Source organism: Ambystoma mexicanum, chromosome 12 (assembly GCF_040938575.1).
Source record: "Ambystoma mexicanum isolate Mex_15411 chromosome 12, UKY_AmexF1_1, whole genome shotgun sequence".
Taxonomy (NCBI): Eukaryota; Metazoa; Chordata; class Amphibia; order Caudata; family Ambystomatidae; genus Ambystoma; species Ambystoma mexicanum.
Genome location: NC_090936.1, coordinates 1040883492 through 1040905476, shown reverse-complemented (window position 1 = coordinate 1040905476; position 21985 = coordinate 1040883492). Strand labels below are relative to the sequence as shown.

General features: G+C 46.2%; 1 protein-coding gene across 7 annotated transcripts in view; it reads right to left on the bottom strand.

Annotated features, from left to right (window-relative positions):
• IMPDH1 (inosine monophosphate dehydrogenase 1) overlaps positions 1 to 21985 on the bottom strand; it is a 971605-nt gene that overhangs the window by 331739 nt on the left and 617881 nt on the right. For 4 of the 7 annotated variants that reach the window (XM_069629571.1, XM_069629572.1, XM_069629574.1 and 1 more), the window contains exons 7-8: positions 21411 to 21498; positions 5858 to 6057 (exon numbers count right to left, since the gene is read on the bottom strand). In XM_069629571.1, the coding sequence (XP_069485672.1) occupies positions 5858 to 6057; positions 21411 to 21498 (288 nt within the window). Of the gene's footprint in view, positions 1 to 5857; positions 6058 to 6872; positions 6951 to 21410; positions 21499 to 21985 lie in introns of all 7 variants that reach the window. The other 3 variants (XM_069629569.1, XM_069629570.1, XM_069629573.1) reach the window with 1 other exon arrangement.

The following is a 21985-nucleotide window of genomic DNA, read 5'->3' as shown; positions in this document are numbered from 1 at the left end:
CATTTTTGATTAAGCGTGAGTTGTTTTTAACGCGTGAACTATTTTACATGAATTACGTTCTGTTTCTCCGCGTGTGTTCGGTAGAGATAGAGCGCGAGTCCATTTTAACTAGCGCGTGTTATTTTTATCGCGCTTACGTATTTTTTCACAAGTGCGTGTTTGGTTAAGAATCGCGTGTGTATTTTAAACGCGAGGACAATTCTTCACGTCTTCTGATTTCACGTGTTTAACGCACACGCGTATCAAGAAAGAAACTATACGTTTTATGTGTAAATAAGGAAACAATTCACACACAGAAGGAAAGCAGCATTCCAGAAAGTTAAAGAGTATCTATTTAATGTAATTTATTTAAATGGAATTCAATACTTCAGAGAAAGACTGCATTTTATAAAAGCATTAAAAACTACATAGAGTGAAAAGAACTTTAAAGAAAGAAGAATATCTAAGTCTGTAAGGTGTTTGCAAGGGCCATCACTTTAAGATTCTAAAGAGACTTGAGTGGCTTGAACTATATGCACTAAACAAGATATTATTTACAAAAAAATTCCACAGAGATTATTAGCCTCCAAGTCTTTTACTGAGGTTTAAGAGGTAAAGAGTTTAGAGTTTATTTAGAATAATTTTAGAAAAGAAGTTTAAGTAACCAGGTTTATTTGTTTACCACAGATACCAGAGCCTACCAGAAGGTTGCAGGGCTGCAGTGTCGCCGTTATTTTCTCCAAATTCCCCTTTCCCTTTCTTGGGGTTTTCAGCTCAGCTTATACTTAAGGGTCGAGGGGTGAACTCCTGGTGAGTGTCTGTGGGGCCAGCATCAGCTCCTGTGGAATTCAGTCAAGCCGGACCCTGACAGGTCTGGGCCCAAACACCAGAGGCAATTTCGATGGGGGTCGGTGATCGACATTTTCCTGCACTTCTGACATTTCTTAAAGCCAGTTTGGGGCGTGGAAGGATTCTATGAGGAAGACATTTCGCAGTACAACTGAAGCGCCGTGTTCGTGACACGAAGCACTAGCTATCGGAAAAACAGAACTGAAGCCAACGGGCGCAGCTCAAGCCCTTTATACAATGGATGACGATGCTCAGGCAGCCCTCGAGGGATATTGACACGGCGACCTCGAGCACATCGCCCCCTGGCGAAAAAAGTATTTGAGGCAAAGCTGGAAGATACTAATATCTAAGATGAGGAATATGCGGGAGGACAATCCATTCGAGAGTAGATGTGAAGGTATATTACTCTCCAGTGATTAGGTTGTGCCTCTTCCCAAAAGTAATGCGTTTCACCAGATTATTCCTCCAGGGTAATTGTACGAGTGTCCTCCAACTGGGTCTTGCTTCCCCCGACTTGCTGTTAGCCTTTCCAGAATAAGTCTGTATTAGGTTGTCGCCTACCTAGAATAACCGAGTCATTCAGTAAAGTGTAACAGTCGGGTTTACTTTCCCCTAGGCTATATAACCCAGAGTCTCTGGCTCCAACTGTCCCTTTTAAGTCCTACATCAGTCACTCATATAGTGAAAGATCCAACATGGACTCTTGGTGACATTAAAAAAGTATGGTTTTACTTACCTCAAGTTAGCCGTGTGCCATCCAAAAATAAGTTCCCAGAGTTACTGCTCATCTCAATTTGTTTCACTGATCTCAAAAGCACCAGTAATTGAATAGTACATCCTTTGGTTTTATTCACTTAGTACAACTTATCACAAATGTAGTTATAGGTTTTTACTGTACCTGGAATCTGGAATAAGTGTTCCACTATTCACAAAAAAGTATATTGTCCAGATGACAGATTGTGTGATTTGTACCGAGAATCACTGTACAACTGGTAGGGTCTACTGCCCTTGCATTACTGAAAGTAATTGTGAAAGTAACCATTGGTTTTTGCTCCCCAAGAATAGGCGTTACCTATATTGAACTTGTATTAAAAAGGTTTTGACTTCCCAAGAACTACTGTTAGGTATTCCAAATAAGGCTTATACTTTGGTATGTGTACCTTCAAGTATAGTGTGATTTTATAATTGTGATTTTAAGTTAAGAAATTTTGGCAGTAGTGGACAGTTGATGTTAGGTGCCTTGACGGGAAGTAAGGTGTGTTATTGGGCTGCAAATGGGAGCAAGCTGTAGTCACCCTGCCAAGTTGGCTACGTCAAGGGAATTTATTAAGAGTGGGTTTGCTACCATAGACTGCACACACAAACACAGAAGTTGGAGCTCTTTGAGCGTTATTTAATGCAAGTCAAAACAGCCGACATGTGTTTAGAGCAACAAAGCTCTTCTTCCAAGGCTTGTGCGATCTTGAATCGAAAAACTATATAGTTGTGAGATTAGGGGAATCAAAAATACAAGGTGCAATCACCGGCTCCACTATATGGTTGCAATTGGAAGTAGAGTCAGCGTTTTCATTAAGTATGTTGGTACTTATTTACCGCTAGATTTATCTGGGCCTACCTGTATATAAATCAAATTTTTACATACAAATGGTCCAAAGAAACACTATGGGCCTCATTATGAGGCTGGCGGTGGCTGTGCCTGTACTACAGGCACGGCTGCCGATGGTATTCATTTTTTCCGGAGGCCAGAAAAGGGCAATTACCGGGTCATTGCGACCTTGTAATTGCCCTTTTCTGGGCGCCGGAAAAAGATTATTCCCCCTTCCCATTTGAGCCCCATAGGGCTCAATGGGAATGAGGGTGGTAGCACCAGTACCGTTAACCACGGTACTGGTGCTACCATCATGTTCTGCTCGTGGGTGCCGGTACGGCCACCAGGTCAGACCTGGTGGCTGCAAGGGCACCTGCGAGCAGAACTCCTTGTGTGGTGGTACGGTAGCAATGGTGCCGGTAGCCATACCGGCGCCATTGTTGCCTTACCGCCATACTTGTAATGAGGCCCTATGTATTACAATTTCACTTGTACTGATTCTACAGATCTCTCTTCCTCCTAAAATAAGCCTGGCTGCTCGGTCTACGATACCATCAACTCAGGTGGCACAGCCTTATACTCAGAGTGGAGTCTTGTACTGCCTCAGTTGAATGGTTTTACTAAGCCCTTAGTTGGACTTCAGAAAAACTGTCCCAAGACCAATCTTTGGAAGGCCTGAGGACACAGGCCTGCTTCCAGCTTGAGGGTGAAACTCCTTGGAAGCATAGGATGTATTAGAAAGGTGGGCTCTTGTACAGTGAGCCCAGTCTACTGAAGACTACCATACAGGGTTGGTAATACCCTTCCTCCTGTAATTCCCCCTTGCTGGTCACCTTGCAATCAAGACAACCAAGCAAAGGTTATCCATGCACCTTTACTGGCCCAAGATGGGGTGCAAGTAGAAAAGCCATTGCAGGAGTTGTGCAACTTGCCAGATCTCTGGAAAAAGTGGTGCAACAATCCAGGCTCCATTGGTGCCTCCCTGTTGTGGGAGTGCCATTTGAGAGCCTAGAAATTGGCATTGTTGACCCCTTGACCCTCAGTCTTACTCAGGCAATAGGTTTATCTTGGTGCTGGTCAACCCTGACACCAGATATCCTGAAGCCATACCATTGAAGACTGACTTCCAAGGCAGTTGCTAAAGTTTGCTTGGCATATTTACTAGGGTTGGCTTCCCTAAAGAAGTGTCCGATAGAGGCAGCAACTTTATGTCCAAGTATATGCAAGCCACGTGGAAGTAATGTGGGGTCACATAGGTTTTCATTAGGTTATCATCCACAAACAAATTGATTAGTTAAGCGGTTTAATAGAACTCTCAAAAACACGATTGGGGCTCTGGAAGAACCCCAAAAGAAGAAAATGGGATCTCCTGTTACCAGGTTTACTCTTTACCCACAGAGAGGAGCCTCAAGAAAGGGTTGGCTTCAGGCCCTTCAAGCATCTTTTTGGGCACCCTGTAAGGGGACCACTGGCCATAGTCAAGGAAGGGCGGGAGCTCCCAACTCCTATTGTCACAACCAAAGTAGTAGACTATGTGCTGGCATTAAGGAAGAGGATGGTGGTCCCGATGGCTCAGGCCAGTGACAAGTTGAAGGCTGGTCAGGCATGGTCAAACATTGGTGTGACCAGAAGGCTTCCCTTGTTCACTTTACCCCAGGTTAAGAAGTCTGGATCATGAACACTATAAGGCCTCAAGCCCTACAGGATAAATGTCAGGCCCTTATACAGTTGTGGAGCAGCTGGGTGAGGTCAACTCTTTGGTGGACCTTAGATGGCCTGGACAAGATGCAAAGGTGTTTCACATAAAAATAGGCTAAGGCTTTCATCCATAGAGTTGAAATAGCTGCACTGCTACTGGCATCAGATATGGAAGAGGAATCATGTCATGTCCTTGGCTAAGTAGGCACCAAGTAGGCACGCTGAAGTAGGATGGTTCTAGGTTAAATAGGTATTTTGCTAAATAGACAGTTTGTGAACTACAATTCTGTAGATTTATGTAATAAGTTCTCTAAAGTTTAAGATTTGGTGTTGTTTTGGCCTTTACGTTTGTTTTTCAGTATGTTGGAGTTGGCCCAAGCCAAGAAGAATGGAGCGAGCTGAGGCAGTGATTGGTTGAAGGTTGGACAAAGAACTTTTCTTAACATTCTAAAACCGCCTTTCATTAGAAAATGCAAGTTTGCCAGTCACGTTTATTTAAGCTCCTGAAGTTTGGGCCAATCAGTAAAGAAGAAAACTGTTTTCAAGTTAAAAAGAAGAAGAGTCAAGGTTAAGGATTATTTTGGACAGATTTGCCAATGAAACTAGGAGGATCATAGCGTCTTTTCAACCCTTCAATTTTAATTCAGATAAGTACTTCCTTTGTTCCTCTCATCAATCAACAAGTTAAAGGTTGAGCTCGAGGTACTTTGGATACGCTTTGGAAACAGTAGGTCTTAAAAATAACACTTGTTTATAGCGCGTGATTTTGTTGCATAAGGTTCTGTACGGAGTGTGGCGTGGTATCGTTAACACTTATTTGTTCAATTCAGTTTTCTGTCACGTGAAGGAGTTACGGCATAGTGATCAGCTGTTGAAGTTATGGTGACAGTTTGCAGAGCATCGTGATCTCCAGTAGTGCAGAGCCTGATGTCTAACAGGAGCCTGCTGCTGTAGCCCTTCTTTGCAATCAATCTGGGCACTCCGAAAACGACCCAGAGCCTGATGAAATCCACTAGACTCAGGAAGACCTGCATTTTGAGCCTCGGCGGGGAATCCACAGGATTCCCATCAAAAACGAAACAGCCGCTGAGGTTGTTACCACCTAGAATGGCAGGAGAAGAGCTCAGAAACAGCAAGTATGCAAGAAATGGTGAAAAAAAGGAACCCACCATTTTATCAAAATGGTGGCCCTTCTGTGCATTACTGAGGCTGAATTAAGAAGTCTGCGAGTAATCAAGACTAAAAGTCCTAAAGTAGTTAAACTGCCAACAGCCATTCAAGGAATCTTGCAATTGTAACAAAATGTTACCGGTCAAGTAAGAAAGGGGTATGCATTGTATTCCCCCAACACTCCATATAAGGTGGGGTGTGCTGGCTATCTATATAAAATGTAAAGGGGGATGAAAATCCCACTTTACTACTTGGGAACTGTTCACTCAAGTACAAGAAAATAATTAACAGGGGAGGCCATTGGGGCAACCCAGCCTAAGCCCAAAAGTTGTAGGAAACCAACTATGTAGAGACAAAAAAAGGCCATCCATAAAAAGCAATAGACTAGGTGAGAGGGGAAACAGATTACCCTGCACCTAGGAACAAGGTAAAATAGTTACCTAGTCAAAGCAAAATGTTCTGGGGCAGACAGGTCAGGAAGATTTAACATCGATATGAAAGTCTTACCTAAGAGATTGACTCTAGTTCAATTAGAGGTTAAAGTCAAAGCAAGACTAGTGTTAGAGAACCTACCAAAACGACCACATCCACACCAGCCTGCACCAGCAAGTCGAGACGATACTTGTCGTCTTCCCGGGTACCGATGGCTGCGCCACACAGTAACTGCTTCCGGGTGTCCTTTGAAGCAAGTGGAAAGTCACGGTTCTTTTTCAGGTCAGTCCGGGCAATGATGGCAATCAGTTCGTCACTGTCATTCACAATAGGGAGCTTTCCTGCAAGAGATGGAGCAAGGAGAAAAAGAAAAAAAATTAAGCCTGAGTAGTACAATCACAAAGGACCATTAACGTCACTTGCAGAACAGTACATTTTGTAAAGCGACTTTGGGGAAACCATGAGATATTGATAAAAGTCAGACACTCTGGTAATGAAAGGCAATCAGTCTGAGGAAAGGGGTTGGACAATTAGAGTGCCTGCTGCCAAACCATGCTTTTTGTGAGCTATGCTGGCAGCTTGTTTTCATGTAGGGTGCAATCATTACATTTCTGCAAAGTTTTGAAACTGCCACAAAAGTTGATGCTTACAAGAGCCATTTATAATAGTGATGGGAAACCAAAAGTGGATTTTAATACTTTCAAGGAGTTCATATTCTTGGCGATAATGGGGTTTTCTAGCAATCATTACAATGTATGGGGAAATAAATTGACCCATCATGGGCACTTAAAATAGAATGCAGATGAATTGTAGAATAAGTACAAGTTGAAGGTGAGGCAGATACAAGTGAAGCAGATGGAACAATTCAAATCCCACAACTACCAAGGGACAGATGAGGCATCAAAAGGCCAATCCAGCTACAATAGTAGTTGCTACCCTGAAATAAGGGTTTTAAAAGGGCTGTGGCTGGCCAATGTTACTAGTCTGCTTTCTCAATATCCACAGGATTTACCCTCAGACTCTCTAAACAATGGTGTTAGTATAACAAGCTGTTAAACAATGTAACCCAAAGCTCTGCATTTAAGAAGATGGTTTCCAAAGCCAAATATCCAGCATCTTGCCACACACATTTGAACCTTGATCAATCCAGATGTACCTTTAATCCCTGGAGTTTTGTCCTTAGTACCATGACAAGGGCAGTCTCTAGGATCACAGTTATTAGCACACCAACGTCCTACAAATGGTGAAGAATGTCAACGAAGAACAGATGCCAACAGCAGAAAAACAAAGCAAAACTGTGTGGGCCAGGCCAGAAAAGGACATGGTTAAGGCTTGGGAGGTGGGGGGGGGAAGGTGGGTGCAACCCATTAGCCTTCATGCTCATGGTGATAAACACCAAACAGTGTTAATGACGGTAGCAAGGAAGGCGTTGTGCAGAGTGCCTTTTAGAAGGAGGAAAATATGTGGGCAATTTTACACAACCATGTCGCAAACTTGATGTTAGTATTAAAAAAAAAAACAGTACAAAAGTTTGAATAATTTGAAATAGTTAAGTGACCTGGAAACCATGCTCTACAGTGTTAACATCTACATAGGTAAGCACTAACCAAACATTCTTTAATTGTCAAGAATTAAAGCGCACACTTAGATTTAAAACTTTTAGTCATTTCTAGTAATAAAATAATCGGTACAAAATTAAAATAAAATCTGAAATCCACCAGCCAGCATCCATCCATGGAGGCATAATAAAACCTAGAGGCAATTTAGGTCTCTTGGGACTTCAGCATGATACTGTTCCAGTCAAATAAAGGTTCCCATCAGCAATGGAACCTCCCAAAATCAAGCAATTAGACTGCTGAATGAAGCAGTGAAAAAAGCCACAAGGAGAAACTGACAGAATTTCGGAGCATGTTTGAACATGACAACCAAATACTCCTTTACTAAATTAACTTCTTTCGGATGGCCTTGTAGATTTCTGGAAGAGGGATGTTACTTAAGAGCACAGCTGTTGCAAAAGTACCTCTTGAAATGGTGGCCTTGTGTTGGGGAGAATTCTCATTTCTGTGCTAATTCCCTTCTACCTTAAGAGATCCACCAGCTCGTTTGCTGGACTTTGGAACTTCATTTTAATCCTGGAGTGAGAGACCTTTTTCTCACTCAAGTATTTTAGATCTGATTTGGACTCTTTGCTCTTGGGTAAACTACTGTTTACGAAAAGATTAAAGTAAAATTGACTTTACTTACCTGTTTTTTTTTCTATGTAGGTCCAGTACAACCCATCTTATATGGAAGTACTGGCGGGTTACTTAGTAGCCCCTTTTCATACTTATGTAAAAAATGTTGTTACCCTCATTACTTTTAAATGGCTGGTGGCAGTGGCTTAATTTTCCTACCATTGTGTGTTTTTACCACAGGCTGAATCCTCAGCTGCAGTAGTGCACTTATGGGAGCCCATTTTGTCAAAATGGCCAATGTGTTCCCGTTTCACCATTTCTTGCTTGGGAGGTCTTTCTTGGGTTTTACTATGCGCACCAAACCAGGTTTAACTCTCGTTTGTTTTGCCTTTGGCAGGCTTCAGTGCTGAAACCCACCTCAGGCTCCAGTGTGTCTGGCAGGGCAGGAAGGTGCCCGAAACTCCCTGTCCTTAGTCTTAGTTACCTGAATGCACCTAGTGCTGATGGCTGGATGGCAGGACAGCCAACCTGTTGTGCCATTAACAGCTAGGCTATGAATGAAGAGAAACTTGCATAAAAGGCAAGCTCTTTTGCAATGAAGGCAGATTCGACCACTGGACGAAGAAACTGGAAGAGTACCCTGTTGCACCCTCCTGGACCATTGGTTTGCTCGGTGAAGCCCTGCTGCAGTGCTGAATCTCCAAATTTCAAATCGATCAGAGAAGCCCGGCATGGATGACTTCTTCCCATGGGTTGGTGGGACCAACTGACCACAAGACAAACTTGACTGGAACCACCGCCCCCCCCCCCCCCCCCCCAACTGTAATTCTTCACTGCTGCCAGAGTGCGAGAGGGCAAACACCAGAATAGAGTGCATCATTTTTAAGCCAGACCCGAGGTCCAGGAAGATCTTCCGACTCCTTCGAAGCAGGACTACTCAAGCCTGAGCCAACTCAGAGTGCTAGACCCCAGAAGCAAGGGCAGCTCATAAGGTGTCTTTGAACCGGAGTGATGCTACTTGCAAGTAGCAGAAACTGAAGTGCTGCTGATCTGAAGTGTGCCCATTGCTGCCGTCGACCTCCAAACCATAGTACAGGAGTCCCCAACTGTCCTCTTGTCCCCAAAACTGAGGCCCAGGAACACGGTCTGCAGGAATACTCTTTCTTCAGACTCAAGGTACTGTGCAACTAGCGGTACTTAACTACACTTGTGTGTAGCTTGCTTGATCTCACTGGAGACTTGCATTTGCTGCCCTCTGCAGAGTTGCTGAACCAGTGAATACCTCCAAAGACAAAACGAACAAAGGCACCAAACCTAGTTTGTCATGCAGAGTAAATCGCAAGAAGGACCTTGCAAACAAGAAATGGCAAAAACACAAGACTGGGGCCTTTTGTGCTATCTAAAGAAGTGCCCCAGCTCCACAGACCTTGTTCAAATTGACTTTGGCTGTCCCGACTCCCTGCAGACTTTTCGGATCCATTGACTTTGGTTTTAACTGTCCCTCATAGGTGGTGCATACGTTTAACTTTTATTGCTGGGGAAGGTGTAGCCTACACTTCTCTGGGAGATTGAAAAGTATTCACATGCTCCAAGAACATGTTCACCTTTTATCCTTCCACAACCTCAGAATGCATGAAGTACAGAAAGTCATACATCAATGTCCACATTGTTCTAGCAATTGAAGTAAACTCAGGGTTGTTAGGCAGAATTGCATGCAATAAGTACCCTCTGGGACCACCACATACAATTAGGACTACAGGTGTATGCAAAACCATCGGTACAAGTCTGTACTACACAGTTTGGGTAGCGAGCTGAGCAGCCAGGCTTATCTCAAGAGGGAATGTGAGCAGTAAATGAAGTTACAGAGGTCTTACAATCACAGTGGTTCCAGTAGACACTTATACCCAAGGATTCTTGGTAAAACACTTCTACATTTGTTACACAATCATTTAGAAAACATTCACTAGAAGGAGGCAAATTACACAAAAATATAAGTCAACACAAAACCAATAGGTTTGAGTAATTTAAGCTCCCCTGAAATAAGAACCAACGGGCATTTCTGTCACTAAAGGTGAATGCAAAGGTACAAGTTAATAGAATAGATCACAAATACTTTCTTTGGCAGTGCAAATAGTTACAGTTCACTAGAGGACTCAATTCAGTTCAACAGTCTTAGGCAAAAGTCAATGGGCTAGTGTCTTGGATAGGAAAGAGCAGTTCTTGTAGTAAACGGTAAAGTCTTTGCCAAAGTACTCAAAAGCAGTTTGTACAAAAAAGAATCCTTTGTTGGGTCACATGCTGATTAGGCCTGTAAATTGGGAAAAGTTCCACAAACTTTCACTGCAAGAGGTAAGTTCTCTCAATCGGGTTGGCACAGTACCTTAAAATGAAGAACAAGATGCAGCTGAAGACACTTCAGTTCCAGTAGGTGTAAATTCAAGCACACAAGCTGATCTCCCTGGTTAAACCTAACCAGCCTTGAGAATGGTAGCCAGGTGGCTTACGAGTCGATTGGTCAAACCAACTCAAAAAGGAAGGAGTCGTCCTTGAAGGGGCTTCTCTGTTGAGGTGGACCTGCAGCAGGGCTTCACCAGGCAAACCAACGGTCCAGTGGTTGCAGCAGCCGTCCTCTTCCAGCTCGTCTTCAGTTCTTTCGTTCCAGTGGTCACGTCAGCCTTCAAAGTCCAGAGACTCGCCTTTTAAATAGTTCTCCCTTTCATTCAAGCCTAGCTGCCACTCACCCAGCAGGTTTGGTCCCTTTGTTCATTCGCCTTTGGCAGGCTTCAGGAGTGAAGACTGCCTCTGGCACCAGAGTGTCTGGGGTGAGCAGGAAGTGAGGGAGGTGCTCAAAACTCCATGCTTAGTCTCCTTGGAGACCCAAATGCACTTTGGCGTCGCTGGCTGGCTGACTGTCCGGTAAGGACAGCCACCCTGCTGGGTGAGTGAGAGCTAGGCTGGAATGAATGGGAGCGAACTGAATAAAAGGCAAGTCTTTTGGCTTGGAAGGCAGACAGCTGCTGCAGCTCCTGGACCATTGGTTTGCCGGGTGAAGCCCTGCTGCGGGTCCGAATCTCCAAGTTCTAATCGACAGAAGCCCCTGCGACTTCTCCATTTGAGTTGGTGGGACCAATCAACTCACCAGTAAGCCACCTGGACACTTAGGTCCTCAGAGTGCTGCAGGAAACCGTATAACCAACTCAAACTGTGCAGATGCAGGATGATCCTCATCACTGAGGCAGGTGTGTTACCCGGATGTTCTCAGACTGTCGGCGGGTCAAACACAGTGGTGACAGACATGCTCGCCAGAAGAGGCGCAACCCTATAGCACGACCCAGAATCGCTGAACCTGCAGGCCGGATTTACCCCCTGAGGCATAAAAAGAGGGACTGTGTTCCTGAAGCATGCCAAGGGCATGGGCCGTCTCCGTGTCGGTCTTAATGGCTTGCAACGATTTGTCGACAGCCTTCCCAAAGAGATGTCCCCGAAGGGCATGTCAAGGACCCTTGCCTGAACTTCCTGCCGAAAGTGTTTTCAACTAGCCACGACGACGGAGGCAGACACCATTCCCCATCTGTCACAACCCTGTGTCTGCAACATCCAGGGCCACAGAGATGGCATGGTCCAATGCCACCTTGCCCTCTAGGGAGGATCTCAGCGCCTCAACCAGTTTGTCATCTGGGAGAAAATCCAGCAGCTGGGCCATCTTATACCACAGCTCCCTGTCATATGTGGCCAGGATCGCAAGCGCATTCACTGCTTTGACCGTCGCCGCCAAGCAGATTACCTTCCTACCTACAGTGTCTAACCTCCCCCTAACTGTCCAGGGGAAAGGAGGCTGGAGATGAGGGGTTTGAAGACTTCTTCCTCAGAGCCACCGCGACCACCGAGGAATGCAACTGCATTCACTTGGGTGCTCACTCTTGCACCCAGTACTTCTTTTCCAGCCTGTCTTTTTGCCGAGGCGGGATTCCTCGTCATCCCAAATGTTGTCCAGGAGAGGCAATGCCAGAATGGTCTTCCTCTTGGCCTCAAGGCATTGGTAAAGGAAATCTTCCTTCTTGGACTCTTCTGGCATCAGCTGGAAGAGCTCTAACGCGCAGGACGCCATGGCGTGGAACCAGCCCACTTCGTCCAGGGGATAAGCTCACGGTGGCGAGGAAATGCTACTGCCGTCGGCCGCGTTTGCCTCGTCAGTCCCTGTGTCCCGAAAGGTGGAGGGCATGTGCGGCAGTGTAGTGTGCCGTTTCCTCTTCGCCGCTGGGGGGCCCCCGAGCCGCCGGGTATGCTGTCGCCATCTGTTGGGGAGAATTCTCAGAAATGTGCTAATTTCCTCCACCTTAGAGACCCCCAGCAACTTTGCTGGATTTTTGAGGACCGTTTTTTTTTTAACCTGGAGATAGTTAGACCATTTTTCCCCACTCTCTCGTATTTAAATGTTATTTGAGCTTTGGGTTTCTTTTGGTTGTGGAGTCTGACAATCTCCATAAGCATCATCTTTTACATTGTTTCAAACAGCACCTTCAGTGCAGTGGCACAGGGAAGTCTCTTAGATTTCCCCAAGGTTTAAATACCTTCTTTGGGATAAACTGTTTCCCCAGAGTAGTAAATCGAAATTGACTTTACTTACAATTGTAACTTTCTAGACCCAGCAACCACCATCTTACAATAGGGTGCTGGAGGGGTTACCTAGTATCCCTTTGTCTAGCTTCTCATGTATCATTTTTTTCGGTTACCCTTTCGTCACTGAATGGCTGTGGCAGTGATTTCGTTTGAACTACTGTGGTGTGCATTTACTGTGGACTGCATTCGCAGCTGCAGTAAAGCACCCAAGGGTGCCATTTGTCAAAAAGGGCCCAGTCTTTTTTTTGCCATTTCTTTGTGGAAAGGTCCTTCTTGAGATTTTACTCTGCACACCAAACCAGGTTTGGTCCCATTGTTCGCTTTGCCTTTGGCGGGATTCACGAGTGAAGCCCACCTCTGGCTCAAAGGTGGTTGGGGGTAGGCAGGAAGTGAGGTAGGTGCCCTGAAACTCCCTGTGCTTAGTCTCCTAGCAGATCCAAATGCACACTGTAGCGATTGACCTGCTGACTGTCCGGCAAGGACAGCCACCCTGCTGGGTGACTGACAGCTAGGCTGGAATGAGAGAACTGAATAAAAAGGCGAGGCTTTTGGCTTGGAAGGCAGAGTCGACCACTGGACGAAGGAACCGAAGAAGAACTTTAAGGGGACGCCTGCTGCAACTCCTGGACCGTTGGTTTGCCCTGTGAAGTCCTGCTGTTGTGCTGAAACTCCAAATTCGTATCGACAGAGAAGCCCCTGCAAGGACATCTCCCCTTGAGTTGGTGGGACCAATCAACTCCAAAGTAAGCCACCTGGACATCCTTCTGAGAGCTGGTTGAATTGCCAGAGTTGCTGCTGGAAACTGTATAGCCAGGGAGAGGAACACCCAATTGTGTGCGTTGCTTTTAAGCTGGCCCAGAGCTTCAGGAAAATCCTCCGGACTCCAAGGAAGCAGGACTGACCGAGACTGAGCCCCCCTCAACAGAGTGCAGGACCCCAGAGCAAGGAAAGTCCATCTCAATAGCCAGGAACCACAGTGTTGCCATTTGCGGTAGACGCTAGCAGCTGGAACACTGAACAGCCACTGATTTGAAGATTGCCGGTTGCGAGCAGTGACGTCCCATTGCAGTGCAGGAGTCCCCAGAAGTCCTCCCTCTTGTCTCCACGACTGAGGTCCAGGAACAGTGAGAACTGCAGAGGTACCGAAGTCATATGCTGCATCTTTTTTTTCAATTCAAAGGTAATGTACATAGTCTGAGAGAACTTACCTCTTGGTGTAGAGTTGCTTGCATCTTCTACCACTCACAAGTCTAACGGCTTGTGGCCCTACATTTCATTATTTTCTTCAAAGGCTTCTAAAACATTATGCAAAGACCTTCTACTTACCTACCAGAAGTGCTTCATCCTATTTAAGATGTTTTCCCATTGACTTTGACCTAGCCCGTTATACTGAATGACTCTGCTGTGGAGATTCGAAAGTATTTGCCCGCTTAAGAATATTTGTGGTCTCTTGTTCGAATAAACTTTTCCTTTTACCAACTTATAACAGTATTCAAAATGCAAACAGTAAGATATGGATGTCCCCAGCACCCAAGCTATTGAAGTCACCTGAAGGTGTAGGTTGAGCCTGTGGGCCATCCTAAAAGGGTACTTACTGATTTAGAAAACTAAGCATGTATTTTAAAGTATTTGTGTGTTTTATATTGCTCCCTTCTGAAGAAGGCTTAAACTGTTAAATTAATAATGGTTTAATCAAGTAACCTAGTGTGTTAAATTTATTTGAATACTTGTCACTGTGAATCTCTAACTCCCCTACAGCTCACATGACCCCTCTTGCGATGAGCCTGGCTGCTCAAAACGCTAACAACCTTTGTTGTACAGACTTATACCAAAGGTTGGGTTCCTATTGCCATGAGGTCAGGGGTGTTGTAGTGCACCCCAAAGGGTAATGCATACAATCTTGCCTAACATTTAGGAAGGCTTTGATCCACAGTAGGGCGGTGTCTAATTTCCAGCCCTAATCTCGTTATGAGGATGTTGTGGTTAACTGTCAAATGCTGCAGATAGGTCTAGAAGTATCAAGGCAGTACTGTTGTCTAAGTTTGCATTTGTTTTAGGTCATCCCATATTGAGAGGAGAGCCGATTCCGTTCAGTCACAAGTTGGTTAAAGACCAATGAGGGTCTGGTAGGCAGTGCCCCATGAATTCTTGGGTTTTGTATGACATGCATTACTCACCATAATAGCATTTCTGATGATTGTATCTGCTTCGATACACATCCTGTGCATATGGTCTGACATCCAGTGGTAACCGCAGAGTATTGCATCTAGTCTTTCGGTGACCGAAAGGGGACGTCGGCATAGGCGTGTCTAGCACTATCCCTATCGTGACGTGTAGTGTACCCAAAATCCCTCACGTGCAGATGTCCCTCCGATTGTATTTCTTCTGCTAAGTAGAAAGACATCTGACGTCTATGTTCCTTCCAACCCAAGCAGGGAGGCAGGGAGGGTGCATGTGAATCTAAGCAGATACAATCATCAGAAATGCTATTACGGTGAGTAATGCATGCCGTCTGATGCTTGTTAATCTGCTTAGAATCACATGCTGTGCATAGACTAGCAAGCAGTACCTGGAGTTAGAGGTGGGTTGTGAGAAGGAATAGTAGTGAAAAGAGGTCTTAAGACTGCTTGTCCCACCTGAGCATCAGATCTAGAATGAGTGTCTAGGCAATACTGTATTGTTAAGGTGTGTACAGAACTCCAGGTTGCCGCTTTGCAAATGGATTCAAGGGGAACATTTGCAATGAATGCTATGGAAGCCCCAGTGCCCAGAGTAGAGTGCTCTAGACTTGAAGGGCAGTTCTCTTAGCAAGAGAGATCAACAGTGTGATGCATTTGACAATCCACCCTGAGATAGCTGATTTAGAGACAAGATCCCCTTCTCTACCAGCTGCCACTGAAACGGGAAACTGATTGGTCTTACTCAGTGGTTTTGTTGTTTCCAGGTAAAACATGACTGCCCCGAGCACATCTAGTGTGTAGGCTTCTTTCGGCCATTCTAGTGGGATTCTGGAAGAAAGTGGGTAGTTCGATCGATTGGTTCACATGGAACTTTGCGATGAATTTAGGCGCAAATCTGGGATGAGTGCGCAGAACTACCTTATCCCTGTGGACTAACAAAAGGGTCTAGATCAGAAAGGGCCTGTAGCTCGCTAACCCTTCTAATATAAGTGATAGCCACTAGGAAGGACATCTTATAAGTAAGGTCGTTTAGACTTGCTTTATGCATTGGTTCCAAGGTGGTCCCCATGAGTCTGGTCAAAACCACATTTAGATCCCATCCAGGATGGGAGTTAAAAAGGGGGGGGGGGGGGTGAATTGTCTTAACCCCTTCCATTTAACAGGTATCTTCCACCATGAATCTTTCTGTTGTGACAGTGTAGGGTGATCGAGCAGCTAGATGAACCTTTAGAGAATTAAAAACCAAACCTGAGCCTAACAAATGACTTTAGGTACAACACAATGTGAGTAGGCGAGCAGTCAATGGGATTGACGCCCTTGGTTTTACACCAGATGACAAAGCGTTTCTACTTACTGGAATAGCAACAAGTGTTAGGTTTTCTAGCCTCCCTGAGTATGTCCATGCATCTGAGGGAGTGGAAGGTGTCCGAACTATGACCTCAGGAGCCAGGCCGTAAAGTTCAGAGTTTGCGGGCATGGGTGTAGTGTCTCCCCGATCCCGAGACATGTTGTACAGGCAGGATAGTTTCACACGGGGGGCAGGTTTAACGTAGACACATTTCCCTGACCATGCTATCCAGAGTCTGTTCCCTTTGGATCGGTTCTGGGGGTACCTGGAGGCTTGGCATTGGGCCTTCTCCCGAGTAGCGAATAGGTCCAACTCTGGGAAGCCCCATTCTGTGAAGAGGTTGAAGACTATCTTTGTGTAGACGCCATTCGTATTCTAAGGTCAGTGGGAAATCTCTGCTGAGCCCGTCCACCAGAAGATTGAGTTCCCCTGGAGCGTGTTGTGTAAACAGGAACATCTTGTGTTTGAGAGCACACATCCAAAGGTTTTGAGACAGCTTGGATAGCCCTGGAGAGTGTGTGCCCCTCCCCCCCCCCCTGCGTTTGTTTAGGTAATACATGGCTGTGGTGCTGTCTGTCAGGACCAGAACTGTCTTCCCTTGCAGTTGGTGTCTGGAAGGCCTTTTTTGTGCCTCAAATACTGCTAATACCTAACAGATTTATATGGTTGGATGCTACTTGTGGGGACCACACTCCATGCGCTGTCTCCTGAAGTATGTGGGCCCCCGACCCCTTGAGGGATACGGGTCATGAGAGTGGCTTCCACAAAGGTTTTCCCTCAACTACCACTGCAGAGAGAGAACAAGGGCTGGCAAGACAACTACCAGATCTTCCCATTGTCTGCTGGCCTGACACCACTGGCTGTTGAGCCACCTTTGAATGGGATGCATGTGAAGCCGCGCGTGGGGAACTAATTAAATGCAGGACGCCATCATACCTAGCAAGCGCATTGCCTTGCGTACCGTCACTTCCCGACTGGCTACATATTGAGGGATCTGAGCAAGCATGTTCAGAGCCCTCTCGGAGGGGAAAACGAGACCTTCCTTTGTCTGAATCAGAGCACCTAGGAATTGTTTGGTTTGACTGGGATCTAAGCTGGATTTCTTCTCGGAGAATGCCAGACTGAATAGGAGGTCTATTGTCTTCTGCGTATTTCCTAGACATGTCTCGTAAGAGTCCCTTGTTATGAGCCATTCGTCAAGGTAAGGGTTAACAGGGAGGGATAGTCTGCGCAGGTGCGCCACTGCCAGGACTTTCGTAAACACCCTTGGCGCTGAGGCAATACCAAAGGGGAGTACTTTGAACTGATAGTGCTTCTAACCTTCGGTATTTTCTGTGCGCCGGCAACATTGAAATATTAAAGTATGCATCTTTCATGCCCAATGTTGCCATGTAATCCTGTTTCAACAATGGGATTACTTCCTGCAGAGTTACCATACAAAACTTTTGAGGTTTGACAAACTTGTTCACTGGATGGAAGTCTAGTACAGGGCGCATGGTGAGGTCCTTTCTGGGTACAAGTACGTACACCAATACCCTTGTTTACCTGAATATGGACAGCTTCTATGGCATCCTTTTCCAGAAGTGCTCCCACCTCTTGTTTCAGGATTCGCAGATGGTCTGGCAACAGGCGTCTTGTCTGGCCGGTCTGAACTGTGGCGGTCAGGCGAATTCCACGCAGTACCCATGGGCAACCGTTTAAAACCCACTGGTCTGATGTAATCCCCTAAGATGTTAAACGCCCCCGACCAGGATGACATTGGAGGGGACCTGGATCCGTAGGTAATTTGTGACCAGAGGCTGTGGCACCCATGGAGTTGGGGCCTCTGCCTTTCCCGCGTCGCTGACCCCTAGGTCGATAGTTGGCGGGGGCGCTGGATGCTTGACCCGAGTTCCAGTTGTTTCCTGTGTTGTACATGTTTTGGGCGGAACGGGATGGACCTCAAAGGGACCGGTGGAAACCACTACCGCTCTGGGGGGAGTGTTTGTGTGATCTGTTGCAGGGACTAAAGAGCCTCATGCTCTTTTTTGGCAGTCTCCAGAGCCTCGCTGACTGCTTTACCAAAGAGATTCGACTCTTCGATAGGTTTGGTAATAAGCCGCTTGGGTCTCCGACTTGAAGCCAGAGTTACGGAGCCAAGCGTGCTGTTTGAGCAGTGTGCACTTAGCCAGGGATCTTCCTGCCATCTGCGAAGTATCCAGAGGGTACTTTAAAAGATTTGTTGACTTGACTGCCCTCGGCCACAATGGGGAGTAATTTGGTTGTTGCGGCTTCAGGTACCTCCTGGAGAGCTTCTATAAGGTTCCATTGTGCATCAGCATAACTGGCAAGCAACGTGGTGTTTGCTATGTGCGTGGTAGAGGCAGCTGCCGCGGTAATACATTTACCCAAGGCATAATCTTTTAGACTCCTTATCAGGAGGTGCCTGTCCTGTAGCAAGGGGTACTCCCGCCCGTTTCCGGGTTGTGCTAACCACTAGGGAATGGTGGGTGGCGTGGCTTTTAATACATTGAGTCAGTAGGCGATGGCCGAAATAATTTCTCCACCCTTGGATTTACTGCCCTGGTCCGGGCTGGTGTGACAAGAGAAGGAGCCAATCTCCTTTTAATGGAGTTTAAGAGAGGAATGGTTTGACTTTAGGAGGGGTGGTCGTGGGGCGCGGGGGGATGGGTCTGGGAGGGGGGGGGGGGGGGGGGGTTCTTTAAGAATGTCCTCCACAAAATCTTGTTCAGGTATGGCTTCTTGTGGGCGATCCGAAAGTAATCAGCTGCCTTTAAAATGGCATTAAAGGTCATCCGATCGTCTACTGGTGAAGCCTGGTGGGCCGGGGTTAAAGGAGGCGAGGTCCAAACACAGGACATCTGTGTCCTGATTGTAAGTAGAGAGCCCATGGCTCCGGCTCAACTTGATTAGTGTCCTCCCAGTTGTCCGTGGCATCCGCCTGGTCATCTGCAGTGTAGTCCTTTAGGAAGGTGTACCTTCTCCCTCATTAATGTCATGATGTGTCCATTTGACTTTAATCTTCAGGGTGGATAGAAATTAAATGGTCCTGAAGATTCTAGATTTTCAGGGAACCTTAGGGTTGACACAGAAAGAGGATCCTCCCAAGACCTCTTGGGTGTAGGGCGCTCTGAAAGCGACACCATCCTTTCGAAGCGGTCCATGCACCCTTCAAATGCTTCCCTGGTCCATATAGATGAAAGAGAAGGTGCAAAATCTTCATTTTCTTGTCTTTTGCGCCGAAATGTATTAATAGTGCTAGACAAAGGCTCCCGACTGTCTTCATAGTCCTCGTGAGCATCGGGGCACGTCTTCTCCTTAGGCATCAGCCCCGCTGCCGAAGTAAACCTTGTGTTGCTTTCGGCGATGTCCGGCGAATTGTGGCGTACCTACGAGATTTGTCCTACTGGGGCCTTGGAGGGGGGGAGGGGGTGGGGTGCCAGAGCCTCAGATAGCACGCTTCGCCAGCCAAATGTGATTGAGGTAGCACCCTTCATTTTCAGAGGCCCAGTCACAAAGCCGCAGCTGCGGGCAAGGCCGTTTGTCTTCCAGACCAGTGGATTCTGTCGAAATTTTCAGCGGTCCTGTTGGCGCTTTCACCCGTTCGACCGAACAGTTGAAACCAGGGAAGGGGTTGTGAGTTTGTACGCCTGTCGCCGGGTGTTGTCCCTGTAGCGTGACTTCTGTTGGGCCTGGAGGGGTGAGGGACAGGCGTGGCAGACCTAGAAGTGTGTCGTAAGGTCGATGGCATCCAATATGGATGCATGGTCATCACTAGGGCCCACGTCCCTTTCGGCAGGTGCAGCGGTGGGGGAAGATCCAGCCGCAACATGCCGTAGGCGGCCCACCGCTTAACGCAGCGCTCCTTGCGTGTTTTAGGTCGAAGGAGTCTACAAGCCGCGCACCATGCTTCGTCGTGGTCAAGGGGCAGACAATTATTTCAGTTATCGTGCTCATCTTCCCACAGGTATCTGACCATGCAAGAGGAGCAAAACCTAAATGGTGTCCTTTCCATAGCAGAAGGACATGAAAATGATGACCAGACCTAGAGTTTAAAGAGACAGCGAAAGAAAGGACCACCCCGACCCCACTCTCCCTACTGTGTAGACCAGCCAGAGGGCCTGGCCACGTGGATGACTGCTGCCGGATTTTAGGCGCCGAGGTCCATCGCCGTCGAATGTTTCCGCAGTCTTCGTCATAGTATTTGAAGCACTGTCAAAGTGCCTTTAGGGGAAATAACCAAAAGTCGGTAAACGAGGATAAACAATGTCTTATGAAGAGCTCCGTAATGGGGCGACCAGTTATCTGGGTGGAAAAAAAACAATGAGGGACCTCGGCGCGTGAGGGAATTTGGGTACACTACACGTCACGATAGGGATAGTGATACACCCGTATGCCGATGTCGTCTTTCAGTCCCCGAAAGACAAGATTCAATACTCTGCGGTTACCACTGGATGTCGGACCATATGCACAGCATGCGATTCTAAGCAGATTAACAAGCATCAGAAAAAAGCATTATCCAGACACTCCCATACGTTCAGGCCCTGCCATCATTTGCCAGCTGTTTCTAGTCTTATGCCCAGACATAATGTCATAATTCTTTCTAGAATGTCAGGGACATTTTGAAATTATAGTGCTGGGAAAATGGCCATCCAATTCATACACAATTTAAAAAACTGTTGGATTTGCCAATGCTTCTTTGAAATTATCTCCTGCAGATTGATTTGTGCACAGCAGAGGTGCTCTGGGTGCAATTAGACAATATGGAAAGGTTTGCGATGTGCACAGCCAATCGGAGCAGTGCATCTGCTGGTTGTGTGCCCCTTGCCTCCCCTGCTTGCAACAGGTGCACTGCAAAAACAAGTGCAGGGGCATACACCTTTCCACAGAAGACAGACAGGTGTCAGTTAAATGAAGGTGTGTGAACACTCACTACATGCAGCCAGCTGCCGTACTGGGATGTTCGAGGTCTGAGGTTTTAGGCCATTTACATGTAATTAGCAAGAATGACACCAGATTGGCAATTTATTGCAAATACCTTCACAATAAGGCGGATGCTGCGACTCCTGTCCATAAAGAGGTGTTGGGATAATGTATGCAACGTTGCCCATTTTCAATTCATCACCAGTCACTACCTTAATTGGTATTCGCTGGGGAAAAGAAGTGTTACCACATGCACCCAAATATTTGTACTGGAGAACAGTCTCCTAAACCCAGTGCATGGCAACGAGAAAAAAAAAGTATAAACACTAAAATGTACAAGTCTATTTAATACAGTACATTGAAAAAGGTTTGGCAAGACAGACTGGAAAAGCAAAACATCGAAGCAACCAATGTCATAGCCCTCAGATTAACTTTAAAGTAATGCATACCTTTTTTGCTGTGTTGAAGGATTTCATTTGCTTCTTTCAGTGTGACACCAGAAAGAGCAACAACCAAGTCATCCCGCTTCGTCATTACCTGAATGGTTTGAGAAAGGGCATAGGTAAAAGATTATTTTATTGTGCAGTATATGTTCATGTCAGTTATGAGGCTATACACTCCTTACTGATTAACAGTCTGTGGCTTGTATCAGTTTAGAATCACATGCTAGGCATATTCCATCAACTACTGTTTGTTCTTTTACTTTGAAAGTAACATCAGCAGGTGAGATCTTGTTAGGCAAAATTGTATGCAGTAACACTGTGGGAGACTGCACAGTCTTGTCCTCTTGGTATTAGCTAACACCCATCGATTGTATGCAGTACCCTTTGGGTGCACTACAACAACCCTGACCTCCTGGCAATAGGAACCCAACCTTTGGTATAAGCTTGTATTACACAGGTTGGTAGCGTGTTGAGCAGCCAGGCTCATCTCAAGAGAGGTCAATGTGAGCTGAAGGGGAGTTCAACAGGGATTCACAGTGACAAGTATTCAATTAAACACTTACACACAAGGTTCCTTGAGT